At 40.6% G+C, this 13179-nt stretch overlaps 1 protein-coding gene across 1 annotated transcript in view; it reads right to left on the bottom strand.

The window, feature by feature from the left end:
• Positions 1 to 13179, bottom strand: part of LOC142402480 (latent-transforming growth factor beta-binding protein 2-like) — an 87460-nt gene that overhangs the window by 28177 nt on the left and 46104 nt on the right. Inside the window, exons 9-16 of the mRNA XM_075488005.1 lie at positions 9510 to 9584; positions 4747 to 4869; positions 4481 to 4645; positions 2777 to 3076; positions 2096 to 2115; positions 1833 to 1869; positions 1290 to 1364; positions 349 to 474 (exon numbers count right to left, since the gene is read on the bottom strand). Coding sequence (XP_075344120.1) covers positions 349 to 474; positions 1290 to 1364; positions 1833 to 1869; positions 2096 to 2115; positions 2777 to 3076; positions 4481 to 4645; positions 4747 to 4869; positions 9510 to 9584 — 921 coding nt within the window. The remainder of the gene's footprint in view (positions 1 to 348; positions 475 to 1289; positions 1365 to 1832; positions 1870 to 2095; positions 2116 to 2776; positions 3077 to 4480; positions 4646 to 4746; positions 4870 to 9509; positions 9585 to 13179) is intronic.

The following is a 13179-nucleotide window of genomic DNA, read 5'->3' as shown; positions in this document are numbered from 1 at the left end:
GTGATGGGCTAAAACCCGGCCGAGAAGAGAAGAGGCTGCAGCCAAGGCCTTTGTGAAGTAAATCATCGCATAATCATAGCAGCTCTTCGGAGGGCCTGTGTGCTGTTGTCAGGCATCAGGGAACAGGTCACTATAAACAAACAGATCCCTTTCATTTTGACTTGCTTGATTTCTCAAGGACTCTGCACTGTGTGATGATTGGTGAAGAGGCCTTGCATTGCATTGCACGGCACTGATGATAGATAAAGTCGCCCTGGGCTCACGAGTGTGTTTATGTGCCCCTGCTTCTCTTTGAGCACTGCTACTCTTGTCTTGCTCCATCTATCGCTCACTTCATTTGTCACTTACCAATGCAATTGGTTTGCAGTGCACTGAGCTTAAATCCTGGCTCACAGTTGCAAGTATAGCCGGTCTGCACAGGAATACATTTCCCACGGCCACATATATTGGGCATAGTCGCACACTTGTTAATCCCTATGAAAAAGCAAAAAGATCCGCAGTCATTGCCCAGAAAACAGACAATAACATTTCTGACCCAACATTATGGAGGCCATAAAAAATAAAAAAGTGCATTCCAGCAACACATGTTGCTCCTCATGGGTAACCATCTTGCTGTTTTATAGGTGGAGTCTTGGATGAGAGGAGTGGTTTTACAGCAGTGTAGTGTTCTAACAGGTGGTATGGCGCTCTTACAAAGCGTTTGTCAAGAAACAGGTCATGCACCGTAGAGCCTGACATTAGTTTTGTTCTTGTCTTTTTCCATCCAAGGAGAGAGGGGAAATAACAGGACATTGATGTCTTGCTGAGGACAAAAACACTATCCCTAAAAGACAATTGTAAATTCTTCTCACTCCTTAAATCTCCCTGCTGCTTTTTCTCACACTATGTCTGTCACCCAAACACACCTTCATCATGTTGCTTGTCTCTTCCTCTATTTTTCAAAAAATCTGGCCATTGCTCATTCAGGATAACATCCCCTTCCAAGAGGCATGCTCTCTCTAGGTTTCCCGCCCTCTCACCCTCTGTGCAGCCCAACAGCTTTAAGCCAAATTGGCTCTGAAAAATAAGGTCAAATAAAGCTTTCCCCAGCTTTACTTTACAAAAATTCCTTATGCGATGCGCTGCTGTTTGCCAGCAGCTGACAGAGAGCATAAAAAACCAAGAGTTAAGCTCCTGGCTGCTCTTTTGCATGGTAGTTCTACAGCTCCATGTCCACCAGCCAAATTGTTTTTAAGATGTAGCCACTGTTCCTAGACAGCTTAATTCCTGTATAGATACTTTAAATTTACCTGTGGTTGAATCTATGGAGCTTGTTTCCTTTGAGTCTGGCTTCAGGTTGATACTCGGGGAGTCCGGGGAGCTCCCTATTGAGAGGAATTAGGTGAGTCATAATGTAGTAGGTGAGTAAAAATGAGAAAACTAATTAACTCTGCCACACACAGCATGAGGTCTCCGCAACAAAAACATGACACTGCTTGTTTTTTCTGTCTCTACTGCTTCAGCTGCCACTCATAGTTCAACAGAATAAAAAAGATCTACTCTTTATTTTGAAGGCTAAAACATCACAATTACCAAAATAAATCAAATCGACTCATTGAATGTAGTCATCCTTCAGACTTTAGTGTCAATATTTTCACTGGCGTAAGGGGAAAAACAGACAAAGAGACTTGCCACTGCTGTGCGGGGGCAATTCATAGAATACACATAACATGTCTGTGCCTGAATGAAATGCTAAATAAAACCACAGGAGGCTTTAAACAACAGTGTGGAGACGTTAGTTAAACAGTCATGTTGTATCACTAGTATGAGTAAAACCAAGAAGAAAAAAATACCTGGGTATTTCAGTGGTGAGTCAGTCACAACAGCTGGCTAGAAAACAAGCAAATACTCTCTGTCAAAAACGATTTGGGTTAACCCTAACACATTCTTGTTGACTTTTGTTGGTAAATTCTGTGCTAATTTGGTGTGCGTGTATCTACCAACATTTTGTTGGTTTAGTTACATAATCAAAATGAGCCCACAATCACGTCGTCCAAAGAAAAACATACTGCACTCAAAGCATGTGCAAAGAGACTGACAGGGAGGGAATACTTACTGGGGTCAGAATTTCCACATCTGAATAAAGACAGAAAAAAGAAGGAAAGGTTTATCAGTTGTCATTGATGAGTACGCACATATGTACTTAATTTGCAGCTATAAGGGTCTTTATTTCTAATGAAATAAAGCCAACAGAAAATATATCCCCTGAGCCAGGTTGTACTTGTAGACTAGAGGCTGAGAAAAAATGCAAATTGAGACAAGGAAAAAGAGATCTCTTATAATGAAGACAAAATCCCTAAATATTTATAGAACTATGCACTGAATTAAATCAAAATGTCATGGTGCAGCCGGTGAATGATCTTTCCAGCATTAAATCAAGTAGGAGGATGTAGATACATGGCCCTCTGTGTGTGTGAATTTCTTTGAAGTTCTAATCTTGATAGATAGGGGACATGGATACAATTTAGAATATGCTCAGTATTGGAGAAATAATTTATTATTGAAGATCCAAACATCCTGTTGATGAGTTTAGATTCCCATAAAAATCTGTAAACCCATTTACATTTTGTAGATAAATATCCCGTTGCATAATCAATCAGCTTGTTCTGCATTCTTATTGTCATGTAGAATGTCTTGTCTGTGTAAAGTCCTAAGTGTATAATAAACAACCAGCATAACTCTTCCTTTACAAACCTAACCAGGAAGAGATTTAACATATCAAAGATGTTAACGTTACCTTCTGGTTGTCTAGGGGTTTCTCTCCCTGAATAAGAAGGATGATGTGGAGTCAAAGGGTGCTGAGGTGCTTGTGGTGTCTCAGGGTACTGAGGGTATTGGGACACACGAGGTGTTTGTGGGTAGTTGTTATATCGTGACCCAGTGGGCAGCAGTGAAGGTTCAGAGGATGGATACTGCTCCTCCAGTGAAACCCCTGTGCTCTGCACCTCATCAAATTCCACCTGTCTGAGAGAAATCTGCACTTCCGAGCGCGAGTAAGTGTATCCATGACCAGCCGGGCAGATCTCCTTGAAGTGGTCTGTAGGACAGAAAGCACAGGAGCAAGTGATAGAAAACATCACCTCTGTAGTATGAGCTGGGGCTCATAGAGCTAACTTTGTCTGATTGATATTCACAGTAAGATTATAAGCCGTCTATGTAACGCTGTTATGATGATGTTATGTTTTACTGTGTGCTGTGAATGGAAAAATTAGGTGATTGCTGCAGAACCAACGAGCCATCACACCAGTGAGAGCTGTCACCGAAAGGATTTAAAAATATGGGGGATATGTGTACACTGAAACACACGGACAAAACGGTGCCAGTAGGGGAAGAAGTGGATCCTGTAACACTGACTGACCCTTGAACTCTTTGTTGTAGAGGCATGCAAATGAGAGGCTTTTGGAGGATTGGCTGACTAGATAAAAGGGGGGAAACTGCATCTCCTTGTGTTTGAGTCCAACAAACCTCAGCAATGGTGAATCCATTACAAGTGAGAAGCCCCGTGTCCCTTACCTGACCTGAAACCAGCAACTCTATGCCAAAAGAGTCTGGAATAGAGACATGAGTAATGACAGGTTTGTGATCGGTGTAAATGCAGGTGTAAATGCAGGAAACGTGGACATGAAAGGCTACTTAATGTTAAAGTTAAAGTGGAGGGTAAATGAGGCAATATATGATGACAATCCACAACATAGGATCTGGAGTATGTATGGAAGGACTTTTGTTTCCAAGTAATGGGCCTGGCTTGGCCTTGCTCGGAATATGGCTGTAGAAGCTTGTCAGGCAATTCAAAAGCCATCATCTGAAATAATCAGAGGCTGTGTAACTGTGCAGTGTGTCTGTCCTGGTTGAGCAGCACCAAGGAGGTCTGTGTGTGATATCTGATCTATGACAATCCCTATGAATCACTGGCCAGCATAGACACTCCATAAAACCAGCTTGTTTCTCTCTGAGACTTTGAAGATTAGATCTGGATAGAGAAAAAGATGACAACTACTTCCCATGTTTCACTTGGCAATGCTACGAATTTCTGCTGTGAAGCTTTGCCGGTATATTAGTGGGGTTTCTCTCTGAGGGTTGGAGTGATAACACAAGACTGACTCCCACCATTATGTAGGCTCCAAAATATGAAAACTGTTATGTTTTTGGTCCTTCTCCACTCCAAACATACTTAGTTATTTTGAAATGCTTTATACGCCTGGCAAAGAGCAGAATGGTGACTGTGTGGTAAATATCCTTTGCCTGTGCTCTCACTACTGTCGGTAGTCCTTGCAGCAGATTACATATGATATTTTACGTCTGCAAAAGCATTTAACCTCGCAAAGAGTTTCTCAGCCGGATAAGTAAAACCTGAAATGGACATTTGAGTTTGCAGACTGAGGAAAAGATTATTCTTTGGAACTTATTTAGCAAGAGAATATAGTAGATCTTGGTACTGTACCTGAACCTGGTAAAGGACATCGATCACACTCAGATCCCCAGGCTTTGCCCACACGGCTGCAGCAGCATATCTGCTTGGTGATGTGATTAACAAGCGGCAGAGAGCATGTGCCTGCTGAAAGTGACCGGTAGCATGATGCCCTCTCGTCTGACACTGCTTTGTCCGCTATGGAAGAGGTCATATATCCATTATATTTCAATGCACTATATAATGACCCTGGCCCTAAATAATGTGATTATGATTCAAAGAAAAAACACAATACTTACAGACACAGTGGCTCCTGGCAGCATCTAACATGTAGCCTGTTTTACATGTGCACCTGTAGCTTCCTCTGGTGTTGAGGCAGTCAGCATTCTTACACAGCCCGGGCAATAGGCACTCATTGATGTCTGTTAAATATGCAACCCATCCATCAGTCATAAAATCATGAAGCAAAACATTTTCCTGAACTCACCCTGAACCCTCCAACTAAACTTGGTTAAACTATCAAATTTAGTGCTCTGCACTTCAGGAGTACACAAAACGTTCATGCTTGCAGACCAGAAGAGATGATAAAAATCTAAGTCAAAGAAAAAATCTATTGCATCTTGAAAGGAGTCAGAGGGTTGCAGTAGATCATGTAATCAAATCTGCTGAGAGGCGATGAAAAATGGAAACTTTAAGGTTACGCTGTTGTTTGAAAGCAATGAGGAGTGATGATAAGGCCAAGACATGCTTCATGAATTTGACCAGTGTAAAACAAAGCACACTACAAATCTTGTCTTTTATCTTGTAAAATATTAAAGCTGCGGGAGGAGTCAGTCAAACACAAGGGGCATACCAGAATGTTTTACATTATTATTTTCCTCAGGAACTTCCCATTTGTGTCCAAGAAGTGTAACAGCATCTTCATCCTGCGTCAATAAGTGAAAGACTTCAAGAGGATTTTTCCCTCTGTTTCCCTGTAGCCTGAAACATAGCCTGGAGTCATACAGTGGCTAGTGAGGTTTGTCTAGGGCTCCAACTGAGCTCCTGAGTCACTAAATCAAGAAGAGTCAAACAAGCAAGTTAATGTGCCAGCCAGGAGGATGGGGGACATATTTGAGGCGCTTAGTCATGCAATCACACCAGGACCAGGCAAAGTTTGTTTTTCTACCGTGTTAAACAAAGAGTACATCATTAGGTCTTTCCCCATTGCTTTGACGACTGGAACCCGACAGCCTGCCACCACAAATTTTCCCAATTCTAATTAATCTGTTCTTGTTTTGTTGTTTTGCTTCCTGCTGGAAAAAGTGAGCTTATAAGGGATGGAGTCTGATAAACTCTGAGGACTGAAGTAAAGTCAGAGAATACCTCAATGTCCCTTTTGTTGTTTTCTATCTCTGTTGCCCTTTCCATTTCTCTTGTAAATCTCTCTGAGGAGGCACAAGCCCTGAAGCTGAGATAGAGCTCTCAGCCTCTGTGTTATGACAATATAAACAAGCCTGTGTTTCTACTGAGAAGCAGTCTGTTTAGATGAAGGATGAGGTACTTGCTGTGAAGACAATGAAGCAGACCACAGATGGCATGCCTGCCTCTGGTGAGAAACACAGTCTACACTGTGGAACAACAGTGTCGGGAGTGCAGGTGCTGTAGTGACTTGATTTTAGTTTAAGAAGCATCTGGTCAGAGTTCAGGTCAGCCTTGGGCTCAGCCTTCATCACATGGGGTCTTTAATCCGTGGTTCAGTTCAGTCCCAGATTAGTGCTATTGTTACAGTCTGCTGGTGGGTTGATGGGGATTGAAGCTGACTTCCATGACAACCTGTCATGACCAGCACTAATCTCAACATCTATTTTGAGTTTATGCTTGGTTGCTTGTGGTAACAGCTCACAAGAAGCATTTACAGTGACTGTTTTTATAGTCAAATGACACATAAAGATACATGTTCACCAAGTGTCAAACAGTCCAATGCCACCTTATTTGATCTTGCTTTCTCTTGACTTCAGTAGAGACATGATTAAAAAAGCCCCCGCAGAGTTATTTATGAAGAGTAAATTGTTAGAATAATTTTCTTTGTCATGTATCAGCATTATGGGTAAAAAGAAATTACCCTAGGACTTATTTGAAAGTCTGAAACCAGACATGACTTAAAGGGACAAAAATGCATGTATTTAAAAAAAAAAGAAACACTAGAATACAACCATTGTTCAGGAAAAACAGGGAGATTTTTATTGACATATCAGGTTCTCATCAAGATGATGAATGTCAAATGTGAGTATTGTAAATCTTTTACCAGCTTTCATTAACTTGATCCAAAATGTCACAAGAGTTATGTAAGATTTCCGTCATCTCTTCTTTGAAGTGGTATATGAGTAATACGGCTATAAGTACCAGTTTGCCACCCACAACAGAGAGCACATGTGTCTCAATGGGCCCTTCATCCAACAAGCTCAGCGACAAATGGCCAACCCAGTTACTCAGAAGCAGTTTCTGAAGATAAGATAATAGTCTCTGAAGTCAGTGAGCTGACTTCAGCTCTGATGGGGCATCTTATCGCTCTGTTGGGAGGACGTCACTAACCGCAGCAGTCAGTGCATACACATAAAGCAGCAGTAAATCAGGCCTGTTACAGTACATGAAAGAAGCTCTGCTCAGTTCCAAGAAAATACACTACAAGCAGCTCAGAATAGAAGCCACACTTGGGCAGGCTGGACACCATCCTGTGAGTAATGAAAAAAATTCCCTGAAAAAGCTGATTTTGCCTTCTTGGCAGCTGGTGCGAGACCTGAAATTAGAAATAATTTTTGGGAGTGGAGTAGCAGCTGAACGGGATAGAAACTTTAAAGCACTTTAGTAAATATTGTTGGTAACTGTCAGTTTGGCTCTTTTGGAACTCCAGAAACGAGCAACTGAAAGGGAGTAACATCTTGAAACAATCATAAAGGAAAAGCATGAATAACTGAAAGATAAATTTCCACAAACGTTGGCTGGTCGATACACCGCTGGAAAATAAGAGTGCTCATGTCCACAAAGGTCTTTGCTTTATTGAAATATGTTTCCCTGTTCAGTCATTCCCTGAAAATATGAATAATTTTATTCAGGTCAGAAAATGTATTAAATTACCAGCAATAATGAATAAAGTCTGTCATTAAGGTGATCAAGCTGTTCACTAGAACACAAGATTGTTATACTCCAAAGAACACAGTAAGTATTGCTCATTGGAATCGTGACACTGTTAATCAAATCAGTGACAAAGCTTTAAGCAGAGCACATTTTCATATTCTAAGTGTCAACATCAGTTGTCAGCGATGGGTCTCTGATCAAGCTGTGCATTATTGCCTTTGACATTTAGCCATTGCTTATTTGTTCATGTCAATTAAATCTGGTGTTGGGTACTTACACCATCAACAAATATAAATGTTCTGAATTCTTCTGGGGAGATTGTCTACGGATTTTACACTGTGGGTGGTTATTGCTCCTTGGACCATCAAGCCAGCTAACAATTTGCCACCCCTGTGATGTTGCAGTCGGAGAAAACATTCAACATTCTGGGACAGATCTTTGAAGTTTGTTGCCACATACAGTTGGAGGCATTCGCTGGCAGTCATGCAGGTTTTCTTCTGTTTGGGAAGGCAGAGCAACAAACTGCAGTAAAATTTCCCCGAAAAGTACTCAAAGATCCACATTTGCCATATCACAGCTGCCTCTAGAACCCCAAAACCAATCAAAACAGGAGCCCCTGGTGCTTATTGGTTGCTGAGCTCTGACCCTTGATCTGATTGAGGTTTTGCCCTTGTTAAAATAGCGGTCAGATACACAGTAATACTGTTAAAGAGGTCTTAAGGGAGCAACATATGCATGAAAAAAAGGGAAAAGTGCTTTTCATTACGTCTTTGTCATTTTTAATAAGGTTTTGTATATTCTGTTGGTTAAATCAAACAGTCCAGAGCAAAAGTCTTGAGTCACTCCTCATTTCTTTAATATGTTTTGCTTCCAAAAAGACAAATTTACTTGTAGATTTATCTTTTAAAGTGGTCTTGAGCAACAGTTGTCTGGGGTTTGGACAGGGTTTGGCTGCTTTTTTTTGTACTTAGTCCAATATTTCTACCTGACCATTTTCAGAGCAATGTTTTTTTGTTTGTTAAGCCTCTTAACACTGACCTATGTAAGATTATAGAAGGAAAAAGGGACCCAACTCAAGGGATGTTTTGTCTTCACACAACAGACAACTTGGCAAGAAGCAATGTTAAATATTATCCTTAAGCACTTTGTTACCAGCAACCTGTCACAAAGACACACAATTTGTTCCCATTTTTACAGTTAAGTCTATGAAAAATGCCAAAAAAAACACACACTGACAGGCGTATAATAGTATTTCACACCAACAAAGTGACTCCTCAACACTTGGCATATCTCAGCATGATGTGCAGAGTGTTCTTAAAGAAATTGAGAAATCTTGATAAGTGGAGAACAAAAGAAAATCATCTAGTGTTCACAGAGGCCTCGTCAGAAATAGTCTCTCTGGAAAGGTGGCTGTCAAGAAGCCATTCTTAAGGAGGGAATACAAGGTAAAAAGGACTAGGTATGCCAAATTACACAAGAACTGGACTAAAAAACAGTGGCAACAGGTCTCATGGAGTGATGAATCCTCCCCAGAGCCCAGACCTCAACATTATTGAAGCAGTGTTGGATCATCTTGACAGAGAACAAAACAAAAAAGCAGCCAACATCCAGTTTTCGGATATCTTTCAAGAAGCCTGGAGAACTATTCCTGAAGACTACTTAAAGAACTGACAAGAAAGCGTGTCTAAGAGGGTTCAGAAGGTGTTGAAGAATAAAGGTGGTCATACAAAATATTGACTTTCAAACTAGTTAGCGTTATATAAATTCTGCTTTTGCCTTTAATACTGTATATCTGTATATGTTTGCACAAATTTCAACATATCACTGCCTCTAATTTCCATTTTCGTGGCAGTACATATGGAAATTATGGGTAGCTCAATACTTTTGCACAGTACTGTGTACTACCACGCACAAATGACCTTCTTAAACAATTTTTCTAACTTACCTTGACAGTGGGTGACATTCATCCTTTTAAAACCTTTGGGACATTCCACTTGTCCATTTTCAATCACTGCATATGCTGAAAACAGAAAAAAGAAAGCACAACTTAGAGCAAACTTTCTCTGACATGAAACATTGCATAGGCAGAGCAAGAGCATAGCTGTAGGTGGGGACAATATAACTTACAGATGTGAGTAAGATGAAAAATGAGGGGACCCACAACTGGGTCTCATGGGACTCCAAAGTGAGTCCATGCAAATGGCTCACCTTCAGCAGCTTTCATAAGACAGCACTGCCATCCAGCAGAGATTAATAATAACACGACATCATCTGTAATCATATTACCTCTAACTCTAAGATCCTCGGGGACAGATGAAGATGGGGATTATATCATTAATATGCTGAGGAAGCCAACGTGACAACCCTGACCTTTATCTTTAACCACAGCTCAGATATGCGTAAACATGAGACTAATGCTTTAACTGTGCACACAAGGAATGACGATTAGCATAAAGCTCTCGGAAAAATGAGCAAAATTTGATTTTTGCTTATTTTGCCAAGCAGTAAAAGTCATATGGCGTGTGTGGTTCTGGTGTGTACAATAGAGGTTCACAGAGGTGCTACAGTAAATAACACGGCGTGTCTGTTAAAGCCCCAGTGCGGCCAGACTGTCAATGACAGAGGTCTGAAAACATGGTGTCATTATTCATCCGGCACCCGGTCAAACCTCTGCACGCTCCATTAAATGTACAGACGGGTCAATGTGACTATCATATGGCCAAGAGAGAGTCTCTTTGTGTTTGAATGAGCCTGTCTATCGCTGTGTGCTTGACAGAGAGAGGGAGAAAGGGCCGGCGTGTGTAAAGTTCTATATGTTTCTGAACAAAGACGAAGTGATTATTGGTAACAGAACTTTTCGTGACATAAACTGACTTGACAAGTCTCTCCACATATCATGTTGAAAGATTCAACTTGTTATTTTGGAAGGAAAAACATGGGTTTGGTTGAGAAGAGCTGTAAAGAATGATGACATGCTTGTTAGCATGATTGAACTGTTTCTTACTGTTAGTCTATTCACATTCCAGTAACAAATCAGACAGCTTCAAGTAGTGATCACAGAACTTTGATTTAAAGTGCTTTCCAATCATGCTCTTGTCACAATAGTGACACAAACCTTTTTTTTTTATCTCAGGTTCTACTTATGGGGCTCTTTAAATGATTGAGCTTGGCTTTCACCATTTTAGATTATAGCATAGAATGCGGTTGTTTATTTTTCTTGTACATATACCGAATGCTTATATTGATCAGCAACAGCATTTATGTCATATGCCTAATATTATGGAGGTCCCCCGTCTGTTACCATGACAACTCTATCATGTTGACGTATAGAAACCTCTTGGGTGTCTTTTTTTACCCACACAATGAGACTCTTTTTAGTACTGGGATTTGCAGGTTGAGGCCTCTGTGGTTCGAGTTTGTTCTGATGCATCTCTAAATGCTTGATCAGATTGAGATCTGGGGAATTTGGAGGGCAGTCAACATCTTGTGTAAGGGTCAAATTAACATAAAACATAAATGAAAACAAAACACTGCATTATATTTGTAATCGTTCATTCTTATATCATGTCATGATTCAGCAATCATTGGCAGAAAGTGTGGTATGCAGAATTTTCCCGTCCACATAAAGAAGGAATAAAGACAGCGATGAAAGACTCTGGATTCACACAATGAGCTGAAGCAATGTGTCACCTTTAATCTGCTCCAACAGCAACAAAAGGCTGAAAACAAAAGTGATGCATGCAATAAACTATGGCATCACTGACTTGCCAGCAAAAATGAAACGCATCCTTTCCACTGCCAGATTTCTCTTTGTAAGCAAGTAAAATCTCATGGTGTTTTGTGATCAAGGCTAAAGCAGACTTAAGTGTAGTCTGGAAGGGTGCTGTGGTATGAGGTAAAGGGCCATCTGGATATCTATCCGGGCAAGCTGGGTCAGACAAGACCACACCTGTTCTCCTAACACCCGACATTAAAAGCAATACACAACATACTAAACAACAAATAATCAGTTTTGCTAGACTTTTTGTTTCAGAACTCATTTTCAGTGTTCACAGTAAAAATGATCAATTAAATTATTACATGAACTGTATTGATTAAGGTTTATAATCCCACCACAGCAATCCTGTAACTATGTTAAATATGTTATCAAAATAAAGTCAAGCAGCTGGTCATCAGTTCGTGTCATTTTCCCAGGAGTGACTGGAATGTCTGGCACATTGAGATTTTCTGGAAATAAAGTCCTGCTGTGACCCAGTCGACCAGGCAAGGTCAGTGTACCTGAGGGTTGACAGAGCAGAAGATTGTCTGTATGAAGGGGGGCAAGCAAGAAAAAAAAGTGACGCCCCTGTTCCTGTCTGCCCACCTCCTTGTCTTCCTCCACACCCTCTAATCCCCCTCAAAAGTTTCTGAGTAATGAGCTGTTGTGGTAGAGAGACGTGCATGTTCTCCTGCGGCTATGGGATCAGGGAATGTCTACAACGAGTGACAGCAGGGCATATATGCCAAAGACAGCCCAGTAGGGGAGGTCCAGGAGTCTCAATAAAGCTTATTAGCATGGAGAAGAAGATCTCTGCAGTCTGCTTGAACTTCAACATGAATCTGAGAGACAGCTCAAGCCAAATGTTTTCAGTAGTTTCAGAGAAGAGTTGCGAAAACCTTTTGAAGCTTCCAAATGTACAGTTAGCATGTTTCCAAACACACTGTACTAGAAAGATTTACAGAATATATTCGTCAAGCTTTATTTTCACATAGGACCTAATTTGGCAGACAGAACTCAACCTTTCCTTATGTGCACTCTTATGTGTGCCCTGGATCTAAAAGTGCTTGTTACCAGAGTTCAGTTCAGTAGATGTTTATTGTTCCCCGAGGGCAATTTTTAAGCAGTAAGCTCTAAAAAACCAGCTGCTGAAACTCAGCATACAGAAGCTTGACAATGACCTGCCTAAAAAACAGTTCCCCACTGTTTGTAAAATATACAGTGTTAAAGCTATGTGATGAACTTATTTCTTTTCTATTTTGGAGCTAAGATAAAGCTAAACCATTATAGCGGAGGCTTTTTTAGACTTTGACTAAAAATTAGTGACATATTGGCCATGGAATTTTCTCCTATTATACCAAAAGCAAAGAATGATTGCATCCTTAGAGGGTTTAATGACATGCCAGTTCCCATGCTTGTTTTCTACAGTCATTTGTGTTGAAAATATAGAACTACACAGGCAGTGGCTTGCAAGAGTGAGCTCAAGCTGCGCATCATTAGTGTCACCCTTGGTTACAAAGAGTGTAGACCCAGACTTGTCTATATCCACAGAGGGTACAGACAAAACCCTTCCAATTGTTTTCTATCCATTTAGCCCTGTTCAACAAAAGATTTTGTCATCCCTCACTAATTTATTGTCGGTCTCCATTCAATTGCATTCCAGTGGAGACTGTTCAATAATATTTGCTCGAAATCCCTGACCTGAAAGTGTAATTTGAATTCCTTGGCTTTTTTTGATTGCCCATGTTGTCCACTTAAATCTGAAAGAATCGCTTAAGTCTCATTTTGATATGAAAGTAAAATTTGCCCACCAATGAAAGGCACTGCAGGGTATTCAAATGAAAGGATGGCTCAGGAG

The sequence above is a fragment of the Odontesthes bonariensis genome, chromosome 17 (assembly GCF_027942865.1).
Source record: "Odontesthes bonariensis isolate fOdoBon6 chromosome 17, fOdoBon6.hap1, whole genome shotgun sequence".
Classification (NCBI taxonomy): domain Eukaryota; kingdom Metazoa; phylum Chordata; class Actinopteri; order Atheriniformes; family Atherinopsidae; genus Odontesthes; species Odontesthes bonariensis.
Note: the sequence above shows the minus strand (reverse complement) of the source record. Positions and strands in the feature narration are given on the sequence as shown.